The sequence below is a fragment of the Acipenser ruthenus genome, chromosome 2 (assembly GCF_902713425.1).
Source record: "Acipenser ruthenus chromosome 2, fAciRut3.2 maternal haplotype, whole genome shotgun sequence".
Classification (NCBI taxonomy): Eukaryota; Metazoa; Chordata; class Actinopteri; order Acipenseriformes; family Acipenseridae; genus Acipenser; species Acipenser ruthenus.
Window position 1 is genome coordinate 7,700,944 of NC_081190.1, and position 18,634 is coordinate 7,719,577.

The 18,634-nt window shown below is 36.1% G+C and overlaps 1 protein-coding gene across 5 annotated transcripts in view; it reads left to right on the forward strand.

Moving 5' to 3' along the window:
- LOC117403647 (F-BAR domain only protein 2-like) overlaps window positions 1-18,634 on the forward strand; it is a 58,434-nt gene that overhangs the window by 24,162 nt on the left and 15,638 nt on the right. For 4 of the 5 annotated variants that reach the window (XM_034928469.2, XM_034928475.2, XM_034928479.2 and 1 more), the window contains exons 5-17: window positions 65-217; window positions 394-498; window positions 2,112-2,210; window positions 3,746-3,842; window positions 8,231-8,275; window positions 8,688-8,757; window positions 9,610-9,634; window positions 9,993-10,049; window positions 10,547-10,604; window positions 11,244-11,419; window positions 14,616-14,640; window positions 16,971-17,024; window positions 18,165-18,210. In XM_034928469.2, coding sequence (XP_034784360.2) covers window positions 65-217; window positions 394-498; window positions 2,112-2,210; window positions 3,746-3,842; window positions 8,231-8,275; window positions 8,688-8,757; window positions 9,610-9,634; window positions 9,993-10,049; window positions 10,547-10,604; window positions 11,244-11,419; window positions 14,616-14,640; window positions 16,971-17,024; window positions 18,165-18,210 — 1,010 coding nt within the window. The remainder of the gene's footprint in view (window positions 1-64; window positions 218-393; window positions 499-2,111; window positions 2,211-3,745; window positions 3,843-8,230; window positions 8,276-8,687; window positions 8,758-9,609; window positions 9,635-9,992; window positions 10,050-10,546; window positions 10,605-11,243; window positions 11,420-14,615; window positions 14,641-16,970; window positions 17,025-18,164; window positions 18,211-18,634) is intronic. The other variant, XM_034928474.2, reaches the window with a different exon arrangement.

Sequence of the window (18,634 nt, forward strand, 5' to 3'; positions counted from 1 at the left end):
AAAATTTAAAAGTTTGGTTGGGGGTGAAATGCTAATTTGCTATTATCTTCTGTTACAAAAAAAGACAAAGGAGGAAGTGGCCAGCACTCTGGAAGCTGTACAGAACATTCAGAGCATCACACAGTCCTTGCAGAAATCCAAGGAGAACTACAACACAAAGAGTGTCGAGCAGGAGCGGTTAAAAAAGGAAGGGGCAACACAGAAGGAATTGGAAAAGGTACAGTCTTATACTAGCAAACACATGCACAAAGTGCACCCACCTCTCTTAACTTGCCCTTTACAATGTTGGCTGATCAGTCCAAGCTAGCTGCTTTCACATTAAGCCAGGAGCCTGCTGAATTATTATTTTTTTCTCTTGTTAATTCTGTCCTGTAAACTTTTATGTCCACACAGGCAGGGCTGAAAACAAAGAAAGCTACAGAGTCCTACAAATCTTATGTGGAAAAATATGCTGTGGCCAAAACAGACTTTGAACAGAAAATGAGCGAAACCGCCCAGGTAAATGTTATTGCTGAAATATGTGTTGTGCTGACAGAAGCAGGTCTCTATTCCCTGGATAAAATTGAACGCAATGTAATTCCACGTGTGTGTGTATGAGAGGACAAATTATTCCTAGTGCGTGTATTTTAAACAGCTCCTCTGTTTGTATCATGTTGCAGACTTACAGTATTTGTCATCTTAAATCTGAATGAATAAAATATTACGGGTCTATTTTCTAACTAGTGTTTAACATTCCATTCATTTTAAGTTGGAAACACGTTTGACATCCTGCCAGACCATTTGTGTGCCTCCACACCAGACTCGAGGTGGCGATGACAGCAGATGCGAAATTATTATTTTAGTGATGGTGGTTAACTCTCTGTAATAAATTATAAACATATCATGCCCCTGTGTCTAGTTTATATAGGGTAGTCTTTCTCTCTTATATCTGGCTTTTAAGTACTTTGATGTACTGTATCTGAAGTTGTCCATTGCAGCTAGCCTACAACTCAATAACAGTAACACCTACAGTTCAGACAACACACCTGCTGGCTCAAAGACTATAATGATTGTTTATGTACCGTAATTATTTATTTAAAAAATAAACAAAACAGCATTGTGCTGTGACTTCTGGTTTCTATTCTAGTGGGGTTCTGTTAGCCATCAGGGAAGGAAACATTGCCACATAAATGTTGCAGTAGAATTCCTTTTGAAGTGATGCAGTGTCGTACAACAGCTCTAAAATTAGCACAGTTTGAGGTCAATTTAAGACCAGTGGCATCCCTTGCTGGAGGCATGTACACACTATACTTTACATCAAATACATGTAGGTTGAAATCGTATGTACTTGTTGGAAACTCTTCTCCGAGACCCTACTTCCTTTTTAAACTTGATTTCCATCTGTTTTTTTTAGTTTTTTTTTTTTAATTCACTGTAATTCTAACTTCAAGGAAATATACATTTTAATTGCAGCAAAAACCCCATGAAAGCTAACCATTCCAATAGTTTAATCCATCTCCTGTTCAGTAAACAGTTTAATTTTCTTTTTCCCAATAAAGCAGGAATCGTACCCCACAATGGCTTAGAAATGATTTTGTTCCAAGAATAGAAATAAATAATTGACTGCACAGTCACATTCATTTCCCTGGTTTACCATAACTATATATTTTTTTAAACTAAAAGCATAAAAGGCGGACAAAATCACTGCTGTAAAAGTTTTTAAAACCATAGATAATGCCATTTAAGTATATTGGATTTATGGGCCACCCCAAATAATTGATGCCTTCTGTTGTATTCCACATTGGTGACATTTATACTGTACAGACCACCCAGGTTTAAAGGGTCGCACGAAACATATCGTGACAAATGCATTTTAGGCTCTCCAAGGCAGATTAAAATACTGTTACACCCAATTCAAGCAAAATACATGTGTGTAAATATAATTGGCTACAGTATTGCATCTTAACAGCTGTTTTAATAAGCTTGATAAAGGATGTTGATAGATATCTCTTGGGCTACAGTATAAGTTTGCGTGTCTGGCTGGCTAATGTACTCTGTCATTGACCCGTATGACTACATATTTTTATGGTTTTATAATTCTTTTAAATCATGCTTTTTTTTTTCTTACACAGAAATTTCAGGATATTGAAGAAGGTCATGTTCTTCAAATGAAGGAGATTATACAGTCATATTCACAGTCCATTGAAGAGACACACTTACAAATAGGCCAGGTAAGAACAATTTCAATAAAATACATGTCGGGAGTGCCATTTGCCTAACAGCCTCTCAAAGACATTGAAGAAGACTTTCGATTGAGACACTTGTCTTTTAAATGTATAGTTACTGAAAGGAAAGATTACATGTTAATTAAACTCTAGTAATCGCATCTCTACTTAACCTATGTGCTGTGTGATATCAGTGGCCTGTTCTGAATTGCAGGGGCGATGTTGTGGTGTTTAAACTGATTTATTGGTGCATTGACAATATGCCAGCTCAATTAGTTGCAGCTTTAATCCGTCTTGCAATTGAACTGGGAACCAAGAAATGTTCTGCACACCATTCACTTTCCTCAGTTAAAATGATAACCTGAAACAAGCTCAAATAGTTAATTCCTCTTAGTTATGGTAGGGTGGAAAAAAACCACAAACCATCTGTGGTTTAATACACAGAAGTCCATCAGCTATCACTCTTGAGTTGTAAATGATTTCTCGATTTTATTTTTTTAAGTATCAGTTTTATTTTCCTGTTTTAAAGAAAGTTTTGCAAAAAGAAGTTCTGAAATGCTTCTCTGTGTCATGTGCTTGAGATGTGCTGCTGAAAAAAAAAGCAAACAAACACTGCATGGCTGTGCTCACGCACGCCCTGTGGACACAGTTAAGAACATTGTTACATCCATGAGCATATGTAACCTGAGATTGGTGTGGGTGTTAGTCAGCTCTACAGGGCATTTAGGCACCTGTGCAATGGAATTAAACCTGATTAGATTTATTTATACAGTTATGTAGGATTTTTACTTTATATCCTTATCTCAGCCAAATATCCCTTAGGTTTGTAGTGAGCCCTTACACGTGGTGTCTGGTCTTCTGTAGACAGTACCTGTCAGTGCTGCTCTTTTACAAAACCAACCACTGTAGGAAAGGTCATTAGTAGGTGGGGTGACACAGCCAGCTGTCTTCTCCTGTACCTGGTGGCCTGTTCTGCACAATAGTGCTGCACTAGGGTCTGCCTAGGTTACATCAAGGCAGAATCATTCAGCACAACAAAATGTTTTGTCAGCTAAGTATTGGAAAATAGAATCCTCTGATGTACGTAAAGAATTTAACATTACACAGATTGCTACTGTCGCCGCTTTTGAATGTCCATTAAAACCCTGGATTCAAACCTTATGCCCACCCTAGCACATGTGCTGTCAGACTTGACTGCAGAATTTCCTCTGCTTACTTGTCTGTTTAAATGGTTTACAGGCCTGACTGTTATTTTTTTATTATTATTATTATTATGATGATTTTAAAGTTGTATGCATAGTAGTTTTGAAGTTAAGAACTTTTTTTCCAGATTCCTGTGTTTCGCTAGTTTGGTACTAGATTATTATTTTTGTACATGAATAGTAGAACAACTATTTATTGTAAATATTTACATAGCTCTTGGGTTAATGTGACATTTTTTATTGTGTCAAGGAAAGATTTGAAAGTAAAGTGAATGTGTGTGTGTGTGTGTGTGTGTGTGTGTGTGTGTGTGTGTGTGTGTTTTCTGTCTTTGTTTTAAGGTTCATAATGAATTTGTAAACAACATGGAAAACACTACAGTGGAAAGCTTGGTGCAGAAGTGTGCTGAGACTAAAGGAACCGGCAAAGAAAGGCCTGGTAAGAGATCTGCAAATTACCAGTATCTTGTACATGATCACACATGCCATTTCTCTCTGTTGATGCCTCTATTAAGCAAGGATTTAAAACCGATTAATATGTGCACAAGCTAACTGCTGCTTTTCAAAAGATCTGACAAGAGAAGCACTGAAGAGGCCTAGGGTCCCCTTGATTACTGTAGCATAGCATCGTTTACACAATAGTAATTGTTGATCGATGACCCTGTAAAGCTAGTTTTGACGGCTTTGTCTAGAAGTTAAGCAAAGCCGTACTGCTTGCCACATGCAGACTGGAATGGCAAGGCTGCCTACCGCTTCATGAGATTACATCTGTTCAAGTGTCTGGTTTCTCAGGCCTTAATTGCCTCTCTCTGTCTCTCTCTGTCTCTCCCTCACACACACACTCAGTCAGTCTTTCACTTTGTGGGAATTTAAATGCTTTTAAGAAGTAATAATGTGCCTCACGTTTTGATTTAAATGATTTAAATTTGGGAACAAAGCTCTTTTAAGACTGTTGTGGTGTAGTTTTGTTCTGTTTTTTTGTTTGGTTGATTGTTGTTTGTTTTTTTTAGAGGGGAATTTCTTGGGTCCTCTTGACCAGTTAACTCAGTTAACTCCCGTATTTACCCATAAATATAAAGTGGCTCTGATTGATCAGATAAAAAGTGGATTACTATTGGCGTATTAGTGCTTGTTTTATTAGTTCTGGCTATTTATTTACATGCGTTCTTCTTCTACTTATTTTTTTTTTTTACTTGTGTGTTCATATATTTAATGAATGTTTATTGTAAATGAAATAAAATCGGTGACCATTCATTTATATCATAACACTGTAGTTTGTTATGGCTGGTGGCCATTGAGTTAATATGTTACGCACTGTAATTAAAAACAACTTAAATACATGTCCAAATGCAGCATACTTAAACATGTTAATTTGGTTAATGAGAATGGATTCTTTGTGTGCTTGTATGGTGTGCAATACAAGTTCATTTATATGGGGTTCACAGCACTTGATTTGCATTGCATGAGGTACTGAAAACAAAGGGATTTCTTAAGTGTGTTTGTGTATACACAGAAGTTGACTTTTTTGTTCAAGCTCAGCATCTATGCATCAGGAGTGCACATTTGTTTTGACAGCAGGATTAATTGAGGCTAAAGCAGTCGAAATTCCACTTGTATCAAGCTGTTCATTAGAAACTGCACTCTGGCTTCAGTGCTGTCAGAAAAATAACCTGTCCTGCTCTGATTAAATAGCAGAATGATGGTCCGGTCCAGTGCTTTTGAGAGAGAGGTTGAATAAACTTTCTACTGCGGAAACAATTCCGACGTGACACGCTGCAAGGGGGTCAGACTGTGCAGTGATATCCAGCTGAGCTGTCATCTGGCTCTGAGCCAGGCACGCAAAGCCTCTGCCGTTTCCAGCACCATGTGAAGCATATGCAATTTTAAAACCTGTCCTTCCTTCATGTGTCATTTCGTGCCTCTGAAAGATCTTCTTTTATATAAACCAAGTCTGCTGTCTGTTTGTTTACAAAAGGTTTAAACAATGCACAATGCCTCTCTGCTGTTGTTTATGCAATATTGCTGTGTTTTTTGCTGTAGGTTTCGGGGTAAATGTTGTTTGAAGTTAGCATTGCCGTCACTGGTTCTGTTTCCCATAGCTCTACAGTCATGGTGTCCTGATTTATGTATTTCACATTGTTTTCTGATTAACAGTGCAGTACCTTTGTACAGTACACCTTTACAGGAACAAGCAAAGGCCACATCATGACCGTTAGGAATGTAGTTTGGGTTCATTTCTAAAATTACTTTAAAAATAACAGGTAACCTATAAAAACCCTGGATCAAATTTAACATTGCAACTCTTATCTTGTACACTGGGCCTTAATAATGATTATGCTAAAGGCAGTGCAATTACCATTCCACCATGTGCATAAACCAGCATTGGTGTTCCGCTGCAACTTGCTTTGTAGCTGGTATTGTTGGCTGTACTTCTACTTGGCATTTGTTGCCTCGGGAGATGCTTTCGGCAGAATTCAATTTGCTAATTTTGCTGGGGGGTTTCTTGGGGGGGGGGGGGGGGGGGGGTTAGTGTTGTGGGAATCCAGAATTTATTTTGGCATTGTTTTTTGTTTCTTAAATACCCCAGCAGTTTGCAACTTTTAGACAACATATTTGCTTTGCTTGCTTCTTTTCAAAAACTGTTTACCAACAAAAATCTTATTGTCTCTACATCGTCAGTTTATTTTGGCCATTGTTTGAGAATTTTTTTTATTATAAATAACTTGCTCCAATGCAAACCTTTTAGTTTAGGCTCCCCACAATTCATAGCTACACGCCTCACTCTTGAAGACCAATACGACTTGTCTATTCAAGGGCAGAGACTGGGACATATTAAATCTTCACAAACAGTATCTCCTTCATCACCTGTATGGACTTACCTGCTGCTGTTGTTTGAGTGAATTGTTGTAATTAACATTGCATTAGAAAAAACATTTTTAGATTTATACAAAGTATAGTATGACATTAAATCTGATTGTTTCCTCTGTGTGTGATATCACAGTACACTTCAAAATAAATATGGGAGATTTTTGGAGTTGCTTCAAATAGCCCTGTATATTGTTTTATTAACATACATCGAATGCTGTTGAGACTTTCCATGCAATGTGAATGCAGTTTTATTTAGCCTTTGTTTAAACTCTGCAAACCTCGAATCTGTGTTTCCCAATGTAAACAAACCCACTTCCTGAATCTGAGTTGGTTCTTCATTTAATGGAGTGCATGCTGCACATGTTTATTTTACAGGAGAAAGGGTTAATTCGATTGAAGATAAGAATGCATAGGTAACCTCAAAAATAGACACTTTTTAGAGAGAGCGTGACTCAAGATCCTACAGTATACATATTTTCTAAAGACAAAAACTACTACTGTTAGAAATCAAACTAAACTGGTTTTGGAAGACCAAACGCTTATTTCTGTTTGCACTACCCTTAAGGTTAGTCGCATCAGTATGATGGGGGAAGAAGATAAACGGAGAACGTCTGATACTGTACAGTAGAGTGGACCAGTTATTGCTGTACTTTATCCACTTCACTAGATGATGTGTGTCTCTCGTGCCACTTGTTCCAGAAGAGCGCTGTGAACAATGCATTAATTCTACACTTCACTGCAATCCTCAAGAGATACAATATTGAACCACCACCATACTTATTATGACTTGCACTGTATACCGTCTGTTTTTTTCAGGTCAGAGAGTTCTGTTTTCTAAAATATTGCCTCAGGCGATTGTGTAGTCTGGTAGTAAACACAGTTGCCATATCCTAGATCAGGTTTTCCCTTGGTCAGATAAGTATAGAGACAGGAATATGATGGTGTGTATTGTGGCTGTGCTTCAGATTACATTTCCTTCAAACAGCTAAAATCAAATGAAGCTTCATCTAAAGCATATTTTAAATACAATTATCAGCACACAGAAAAAGACATGTATTGTACTACTGTATGCTGTGTTTAAGATTACACATGGGTGTGGGTTCATTTATTGATCCTTAATTACTTTCTAATATGCATTGTTTACTGTGTTGTTTAAATGTTTACCTGCATGTACTTAAAGGGGCACATGTGTAACACTAGTAGAAATGCACTTACACCTTTCTGTTGCATGCATGTCTCAAAATGTATTTAAAATGTCTTAATTGATTTTTTAGCTCCATTCTAGGGCCATTTCTCCACTCTCCCTGGGGGGGGGGGGGGGGGTCGGTCGGGGGTCTGAGTTCCTGTTTTTAAACGTTTCAAAAAGCACTGTTTACATGTTCGCAGGTATCTGCAATAAGCACAGAGGTGGAAGCTTCATAAAACTATATTTTTGTTATCATAACAACAAGAATAAATGATGCCTTTTTTGTACATTACCAATCCTTGCTAATTAAAAGTGTGTTTTCAGCCATCACCGCTGTTAAATGTTTGGTTTTCTAAGTCCTGTGGCAACGTCTTCCAGAGCCAGGCTGGCTGCATCGGAGCAGTAACCTGGCTTCGGGGCTGTCATATCTGTCTGGCAGTCAAGCCCTGGTAGGGTGTCGATTTTTATAATGATTTGATATTTCAACACAGTTACCCGGAAATAGACAAAAACGTTTATACGCCAGGCTGCTCTGTGCTGCAGTTTTATGTTAATAAGAATATCTTGACAGACTCTAAACCTCCCATGACATCTAACAGTAGCAAGTGCAGAGGCAAATGCAAAGACTCAGGTTTTTAAGGTTGTAAAATAAGTATGAATCTATTTAGATGCAACTTCGAGGAGCAGTTAAGTTATTGACCAAAAACATTATTGCAGTTATTGAGTAAGAAATTATAATGGTATTTTTTTTTGTTTTTCTTTTCTTTCTTTAGGCCCTATTGACTTTGAAGAGTGCAACATAGCCAATGCAACAGAAGGTAAATCCCCCAAAGCCTTACGATATTTCACTGCAGAGATTCTTTTTTTCCCCCATGTTTTCTTATACTAGTAATCGGTGAAGCCTCATAATTGAACATGCAAGGTACCCTCAATATGTATAGCTGGGGACTTGATCAGGAAATAAGGTTAATATTTGGACAGTTGTATTGGTACTCCCTCATCTTGCCCGGGGATTCCTAAAATTAAGTTAGTTTATTGCCGGTATGTGTTTTTATATTACTGTAGATGTGGATCAGGTCAGTGAATTATTAAATGTATGACAGCCTTATAGTTATTTATAATGACCTTATAGTTTTGGATTACAGATGTGGCATAGGAAATGTTTTATTTTAAATGGTCTTGAACATTACATTTTGTTTACCAGTCTGATTTAAACTGTTTGTTACTCAGGGGCAAAGCCACGTAAAAGAAAAACCTTTGGGATCCCAGGTCGAAGGAAAGATAAAGATACTGATTCAGTGTAAGTACCGTTTTTAACACGCAGTGATAGTCAGCTGTCCTGTCAGTGTTTTCCAATACATGTTGCATCCTTTCTAATTGTTAAATACTGGGCAGTGTGTGTATATATGTGTGTGTGTGTGTGTGTGTGTCTATATATATATATATATATATATATATATATATATATATATATATATATATATATATATATATATATATATATATATATATATATAGACACACACATACATTAGTTAAATGCTTTTAATTCTGTACCGCCGTTTTTAAAAGCCTTTGGAAACCGTAAATTGTATCACAACTCGACAAGGGGAAAAAGCGCTTTTTAAACACGTTTTTCAAAAAAACTAATTACATCCAGTATGTACCCCCTAAATGCTTGACATTTGCATGAGCATGTAATTAGTTTAAAGGTCAGTAAACCGGGCTGTTGAAAATGAAAATAAACTGATATGAATGAATGATAAATGTGCCTGTGGCATCCAAGCACAGGTTCAAATGTGGAGGTTGGTTTAATTTGTCTTTTTATAAGTACATTTAGCTTCTTAAAATGCGTTTGTCAGAGGTGGTATTTCAAGCCACTGCCACAGGGTAAATCCAAACAGTTCATTATAAAGATGCAAAACAATTCAATGATGTTTCAAGTAAAGTTTGCAAATGTAACCGTCTGCAAACAAGGATAATTAATCACATACTAACATTACATACATCATATAACTGTTGCATCATTTTTTAATCTGTATGTTTTATTCTATTTTTAATCCCAAATAGGTGCTTCTAAACAGTCAGTAATATTGCTGGTGCTGGTTAATACTGGTGATACTGGGTTTTAAGTTTTTTGTTTCTTTTACAGAGAATCCCCAGATGCTGAGTCAGTTGTAAGTAAAAATATGTGTTCTAAATGATATTGGTAACATGTCAGCCCTGAAAAACAAAACCCTTCCTAATTACTGTTGAATTTCTCTTTTAAAATGATATGACACAATTTTTATTCAGGTACACTGTTATCAAAAATGTATCGGATCATTTTCTTAAGCCTGCAATGCATTTCTAGTGGTTTCATATGATTTTCAGATTAAAAGTCTTGCCATTGCAACTTTGGCCTTTCTGTCACCATCATATAGTATCAATCATCTCCTGTTTCTTTTTAAATCTCTGTTAATTTCAGTTTTTTCCTCTTCATTTAAATTCTGTTTAAATCTACCTTTCTTTATCTATATACATATTCTATTGAAGAAGACATCAAATGGAGCCCCCTCTGGCTACTATGGGAGAATAGATTTACAGAATGCTGTAAGTAAATTCCTTCAGGCAAATCAATTTCCACTAATGAAGAGGCGCTTCACATTATTGTTTTAGTGGATTATTTTCTGAATGTGTGAAAATGGGCACAAATGTATTTGAATGAGGCTTGGTGGCATCCATTAGTTGGGTGCTGCTTTAAAAGGCACTTTAACAAATTTAACGTGTACTGATTTAAAGCCTGACCCAGGCTGTGGTTGAAAGTATTACATTTGTCACACAAAGTGAAAGCTTATTAATTATGACTGGCCTTGATAGTTGAATGCATGTCCTTTTAAGTTTTGATAGTCTGCTGGTTTTGCTTGCAGTCTGCTTCAAGAAAGTATATCTTGCCTTTCTCTTTCTGCTTCAACACTTCTTCATTGCTGCTAAAGTCATTGTATTGGTTTTAAGATGAACATCAGGAAATGTTTTGATGGAGAGGTTAATAAGCTTCAGTCATTGCATTGTTGTGAATGGACTTTAATTGGTGTTTCTTTTCATTAAAGAATATTCCAGAGGTTGACGACGAGGGATTCTGTCTCAAGCCAGAAGTTAATGAGAATGATATCCTTTAACATTTATCAGGGTGCTTGTAGTCTTTAAAATACATTCAGGTAAAAGTGGAATAGAAAGGCCATACATTTGAAGCAATGAGATTTGCAAGATATTTGTTTTAATGTCTGAAACGTTGCATGCACAGTTCCTCTTGTGCTCCTCAAATTATATCACTTTAACTTTTTTCCCCACATTAAAAGTTCAAATAATATCCGTGGATGCTTTTACTGTGCCTGACAAACACATTAGCACAGCATCCTCTTGCAGAAAACACAGAAAGCAGTTGTCCTCAATAGATAGCATTAGGAAATAGTTTTTTTTTTTTTTTTTTTTATACACACACACATATATTGGCGTTATAAATGAGATCACAAGCACATTCATAGATTTAAATAGAAATAAATGAGTGTAGTCACCTGGCATCATAAGCCTGTAAGTACCTCCACTGTTTGTTTTCAAACACACTTTCCCTTGACAAAGGTCTGTTAAACATAGCGAAACATTGGGATGTTGGCTCTTTTTATGAGCACATTTTTTATTAATACATATTAATATATACATATATAAGAATATTATATATGTATACACACAGTGTATTATAAGTACTGTATGTGTACAAATAATAAAGTTCCTTAACACATTAAAAACAAGCCAAAGAGAACAATTTCTTCTCCTCCAGCGATTCTGAAGATGACGATGAACCCAGAAAGTTTCATGTGGAAATAAAACCTGTCCAACCCAACAATGGAGACCATCAAGCATCAGCTTCAATAGATGAACTGAAGGCCTCTATAGTAAACATAACACTCTCACCCTCGGCATCGGTAAGTGAGCATGTCAGTTCCTTTATTATGTGTGCAGTAACAGAGGAAGAATGCTGCAAAGACTACTCAGTGACCTTAAGGAACAGAACCCTAGAAATGTGAATATTGCATTCAGCTTTTTTTAAATTGTGTTGCTGACTGTAATAACGTTATTTTAAGCATTTGAAGCTTCTTGGAACGACGGAATCCCTCTCCCATGACCACCAAAGGGAGCAAAAAAGGTCTTAATAGAGAACTGGCCCTAATTCTGAAAGGGACTGACAGAGTGGTGTGAATGTTGAGTTGTTTTTATAAGAAGCTGGTCACAGGGAGCCAGTTTACTGTATCAAGAACTTTAGACACTGAGGAGTGTTTTTGTTTTATTGAAGCTGTCTATTGTTTTAATAAACTGCTTTTGTCCCTTTTTTTTAAAAAAAAAAAAGATGATGTTGAGGGCTGGTTGCAGCATTTAATATCACATTTACACGGCATGCTGACTCATTTTCTCGAGGAAGAAAAGGCTGCCTCGGGGGATTTTGTTGCATGTAAACCGTTCATTAACTGTGTGTTCATATTGCAACATTTTAAACCCATCAAAGCACAAACAGTAACTTGAAGCTGTCCTACAAACTGGACTTTGCTTCTGATTGCACACAGCACTAAGTTGGACAGTCATAAATCATTTAGCATTTCAATGTCTGAAGCAGTGAGAGGAACTTCAACATGCCTGTAGATTCTTCAATGGTTTACACATCAACCTTTGAAAGCTACACAGGTACTTTTCAATTACTCTACATACACATTTTTTATATTTTATTCCCAAATTGACTGTTAAAATATATGATAGGTTCTGAAGAAAGAACAGTAGGTGGCAGCATTAGATATAGTAATCTCCAGTTAGGTAAGGCAGCAATATTCTTAATTTTAAATATATTCATTTTTAGTGTGTGTGTGTGGTTTTTAATTTTTTTATTTTCAATTCAGAAACATTACTATTAACAATCATAATGGTGATAATATTTTAGTAAATATTTAATACATCAACCATTGTCCAAGGGAATAACTACGTTTTATACACCAGTGTTCCCATAGGTCACAGTTGGTAAACTTTATTAAAACCTGTATTTTCTACATTTTTTATAACTTTGTTTGTTTATTTAAAATGGGCAAAAATTATAACTTTGACCATTTTAAATAAACAACCAGGCTAGCCATGTAGACTGTCACCAAACTTGATCTTTCTATTATACACCATCCCTTCTTACAAAATGACTGTTTGTTTTGTTTTTTCATCATTTGTTCTTCCTTTCTTGAATCAGCTTTTGCTTTCATTCTGGGATGCTTTAATTAATCCAGGCGCTTTCATTTTTACCTTGCTTTCTTCTGCCATAGTCTCCACAGTGACGTTATTAAACCAAAAACTGTAGTGTATGGTGACATAATCTACTGCAACGGAGCTATCTGATTGGTTAGAAGGGTTATGCTGGTACAACCCAGAACGCCCTGAGAGCTACAGTAAGTAGTAATTGCGGAGTAAATCATTACATCACTACTACGAAAGGGATGAACTATGCATTTTAAAATGCGAAATAAATAGTCAGACTGGTAGACATTGACGCATACTGTTGTTGTTATTATTATTTATCTAAGGCAACTTACAGGTGTTACAGAGCAGTAAAGGGTTACAGTGCAAGGTTTATATTTAAATACAGTGTCGTCTACAGTAAGTGCAAATAATACTACTAAAATACAATATGAACTAGGATGCAGCAAGTTATATCAACAATGACATAGTACTGCAAGGATAGTGCATTAGCTGAGGATTCAGTAACATGGTGCATAATAGGAGCAGTAGAGCATTGGACAATTTCTTTTATAGTTCAATTCCTTTCACATTATGAATATTACATTCTGTTCATCTATGATCCATTTCCTTTCTGCTGCAGGTCTTTGGCGAGTCCTGTGGTATAATCTACCACCGCATTACATTTTAACAGGAATTAAAGATTTAAATGTTTAATTAACCCTTTTCAGTGGCCCTTAGGAGTGGAAGTTATTTTTACTCCCAGATCCTCCATCCCCGATGGTCACAAAACCTCTGTTTTACAGTTTACCCCAATATAAGAAGCTCAAGTAGCTTCTAAAACCAGATCCTCTGCAAATTTACTTTGTCAGTGCAAAGAAATTGGAAACAAAGGTATTTTATTGCATCAAAATCTAACATTTTACAACTTGCAGTAAGTATGTTCCCACCCAAAACAGGAACAAGTAAAAAGTTCACAGTTTATGGCCGGTGATGTACTCTATCGTCTGATGTAAAAAAAATAAAATAAAAATTCCAAAACCTGTCCAAAAGTCCCTTATGTGTAATTCTTTATTGAACTGTCACTGGAAGTAAAGTGTGTGGCCAGAACCCAGTAATTTAACCTATTTGTCTTGTGATGCCCGTGGGACCTGCTGGAGCTTTATAGGTCCCCTGTGGATAAACTGTATTTAATCTTCCTCTATTTCCACTGCGTTCTTGAGCACACTGCTCATGTCTCGAGTGAGTTAGCGTTTCATACTGACACGAATAGAACTATGCAAGTATTTGCTATAAACAAGATTGAGTGTTCTAGAAGGTTCAGTATTACCTTCCGTCCCGAAACATTTTTATTTCCCTCTGGTGGGGGGGGAGGGGGGGATGGACGGACGATGACACAGTGTTGGGAAAATTAAAATAGTTTTCAAAAGTTCAAAACATATACAGTAACTTTTAAATTACTTTATTCCTTCCACATGCTGACTTTAGAGAATTATCCTAGTAAGTGTTTATATACTAGATTTATCATTCAAGGTACAATTGCTAGACAGACGTTCTCTGTTTTTTTTTGTCACTGTTTCTTGTGCTTTTTATTGTTGATTTTAAATATATATATATATATATATATATATATGTATGTGTATGTGTGTGTAATTATACATATACTATAGCTTTTCATGTCGACAGTTTTATAATTAATAAAACTAAATCACCACCACGATCCCTCTGCAAAAAAATACAATAAAATAATAGATTCTATGATGAATAATGATTTTTTGGCGTCTTCTCTTTCTGTTGTGCTGTTGCTTTGTGGTGGTCTGCTGTGCTGTGTTTTGTATGGCAAAGGCAGTATTTTTTTATATGAATTGCTGTCTTTTAATCTTTGAAATAATAATCCAAATTAATTTATTTCAGGCTCAGATGAAGAGAAATTCACCCAGTAAGTATTTTTATGGCATTTGTTTTATATTAAGACTTTGTGTTTGATTGCTAGAATTAGCTAATTTTTGCCCTTGAATTTTATGCAGTCTTGCAGTACAAGTATGTAAAAATAATAAAAAGGCATAATTTATTAAACCTCTGAGTTTTAAACAGAGTATCCTACAAAGTAACAAAAAGTAAATAAAAACAATAAAATGACATTGGTTAAGATAATGCTGATATTCCATTCCTATACCAGCTGAAAATGCATTCAAATTTTGTGTACATATAAGATACTGTGGGTTATTTTCAAAAAGTGTCATTTATGTTTAGTGGGATACACTATACTGTATGTAATACATCAAAACCAAGTGGTGCAATTTGACTTGAAAAAGCTCTTTTTACAATAACACAAATGTATTTTATTTGTGGAGAGAAAACAAATCCTAAGCTGTGTGAAGGAAAGGTATTCCAGGTGCTTAGTAACAGCTTTAATATAGAACAGAACGCACCTGCTGCAGAGGAAACATATTTACAAAAATAAAAGAGCATGTATTGTACACCCTTCAGTAGTGTTTGATCGTCCCAAATGCAATAGTAGCTGTTTCTGAGAAAAGCGGTTGTTGCACTGCTGTTGATAATTCATCCAAACTTCAAACGCTCAATCTTAGATTCTGGGCTAAACTTGCAAGAAGCTAAGTCGCTTGGACCATAGTTTTGGCTAGTCCCTTCATTCCTGTAATTAAAACTGAGCCGCTGGAATAAATTGGTCATATTTTTGCATCTTATGCGATTATATTATGCTGGTGATTGCAAAGAGACAGAAGATCAGTGCCACTGCTTTCCATTGGGGTTTTAATTATTAATCTGATTAACACTTGCACGTTTATTCAATGTTCCGCATTGGCACATGTCACATTAAGTTAGGAAATGCACTCCCTCCTTTCATTTGATTTGTGGTCCAGCTTCTGCATCTGACATTTAATTTGGTGTCACAGACCCTTTTTGTATACACCTGTAGCTGCTGTTAATGCAAGGCAGTTAACTCAGAGTTTGGAACGACTGCCATCATATTGCTTCAGAGACAACGATGGGGCCCCTGCTTTCAATTTTATACATACCGTATTCCTTCAAATTTAAGACGCACTTTTTAAACCAGTCTTTTCTTCTCAAAAATGGCCTGCGTCTTAAATTAGAGTATAATATAGTGATGCGTGTATTAAAATCGTCAACAAAAGATGCGACAGCCCGAGTACACAAGTAGCAACGTGACTGACTGGCAGTTGAATGGTTCTGTAGTAGTCATCCTGCGGAGCGGACGTTCTCCTTGATGGAAGCAAAGCAAACTTTCTCTCAGTGCCCGCCTGTTGTGCTATGGCTGTGGTGCAGTACCCTTGAACTGATTCGCTGCTCCCAGCCAATCAGGACCTCCCGATCAGCTCAGCTCCGGGCAAGCCTTCCAGTTTGCCACAGCAGCAGCGACAGGGTCCTCAAGTCTCATTAGCTTCCAGAGGAATTCGAAGGGAAGCTTTTACAATTTCAGTGTTTCGTTATTAGGCTCAGTTCTAATCAGACCCCTGTATTTTTCTACTTGCCAAGCAATACCACAGTTCACAGAAAGGGAGAAAAACATGTGTGAGTAATCAGAACTGGAAATGAGAATACATTTATCTTGCACTATAACTGGAAACTTTTTTTTTTTTGTAGAACTGTAAACTAATTTAATCTGAAACAGGATTTAAATATTATGTAATGTTGCACATTTGCATGAGGGGATACATTTATGAGGTCAGAGGGAGAACAGTCGAACAGGATAGGAATTGTTTAGAGAATACATTCTGGTTTCCGCTCGAGCCATTTCTTCTAGGCAGTGTCAATGGACAGTTTCCAAAACATTTGACCATTTGTAATGAGGGGCATTACGAAGTTTCAATGTAAAAGAGTTCAGTTATTTTATTGAAACAGTTTTCAGAAGTTATGAGAAAAGGAAACAAAGGGGTTTCAATGCAAGAAGTGTAGACTTCTAAAAAGAAATGTAGAAGTAAATTCTCCAGTAGGCAGACATTTGTCTCATGTTCTGGTAGGTGAACGCTTACTGTAGGTAAATGTAGAGAAGTAATTCATAAGCTTACAAAACAATTGTTCTGTTTAATTATAATGATATTGTATACTGTATAGTTATAGAGAAGTTCAGTAAAGAGAAAACAAAACAGTTTCTAAAAGCTTACTTTTTGTTTTATTTAAACCCAGGATTTATCATTTCAAATGAGGTGTTTTATTTCACTTTTTGTTTTATTTAAACCCAGGATTTATCATTTTAAATGAGGTGTTTTGTTTTACGTGATCTAGGACTGTCAGGATTGGTTACACAGTCATCATCATTAGACTCGCAGCTCGTTTCTGGTAAGTAATCCGGAAAGCAGTGCTGCTTCTGTTACTTTGGGACTTTCACTTGGGATCATCAGATGTCGGGGATTAATGCAGACTAATGCATTTACATCTAAAAAACAATCAGTGACGTGAAAATTAACCAAATGTCCTGCATTAAGTACAAGTACATCTATAAATATTTGAACATCTGTTAAAATTAAGATATGTAATCTCCACTGCTCTTTTATCATTTCTAAAGTTTGACCCAGGCAGGGGTGAAATTACAGGCATTGTTGCGGAGGGAGTATTTTTAACATTAGATAGATAGATTACGTTTACAATTGCTTAAAATTCAAAGGTAGAGCACAGCACAGTCACGCTAATGAATCAAGAAGTGCAGTCAACATATTTAATAACTGGGGAAATGCAATTCATATCTGTTGCAGTATGTCCACTGTTTTTCTCATTTCAAATCGTTTCACAAAACAAACAAACTTTAAAGCATCCAGTGCAAAACCACATCATGATAAACCACATTTGTAGGTGAAAAATGCTAAAAATAAAAGTTGTTACGTTGAAAGGGCTTTACATAATCTCTGCAGTAAGAAATTGCAGTGTCTAAAACACAACACGAAATAATAAATTAACATCCAAAGTAGCACTATAGCATTAAAATATTCAATACAAAAAAAGAAAAGAAAAGTAAATGTATATAAAATATTACTACTACTACTATTACTGCTACTACTACTACTAATAATAATAGACCATAGTTCTGTCACATTAATTATTATTATTATTTATTTCTTAGCAGACGCCCTTATCCAGGGCGACTTACAATTGTTACAAGATATCACATTATTTTTACATACAATTACCCATTTATACAGTTGGGTTTTTAGTGGAGCAATCTAGGTAAAGTACCTTGCTCAAGGGTACAACAGCAGTGTCCCCCACTGGGGATTGAACCCACGACCCTCCGGTCAACAGTCTACAGCCCTAACCACTACTCCACACTGCTGATCATTGGTTCTCTGCTTTTTAAAGGGATGTCAAATTATTAGAATGATTAGAGGGGCCTCCAATTAATTACATGTGGCCAAACAATGTGTGATTGACTTGGCAATAGCAACACTGTGTTAGTGTTTAACTTCAACATCTCTCCTGAATTAGGTGAAGAGTTGGTGAAATCCAGACTTCAGGCATCATATAATAATGAGTAAGTTTATTTATTTTAAACTTTTTTTGTTCTCCAGGATATAACGAGAGATTTTACTAGTCACACAATTAAAGAAACATTGTGAAATAAGAGACTCATCCAAAGTGACTCACCCAATCCATTCATTATATTGATCACAGTGATGTGTCTGAAATGCATTGTAGTTTTACGTACTGTCATTTTTTGAATAATAATGTGCACTCTGTGTGTATCGCACCCCCATGTATAATGCACTTGACTGAGTTGCCTTGGGTTACATACCATGTATAATGTGCACCTCTTGTATATACATACAGTAGTATACTATATGGGATAATACCTGAATATACTATGCACCTTGTATATAATGTGCAACCTGTATATAACGCCGTTGTAAATGAGCTAAGTGTAGCTTATATGGCTTTCCCGAATAAACATTTTTAAA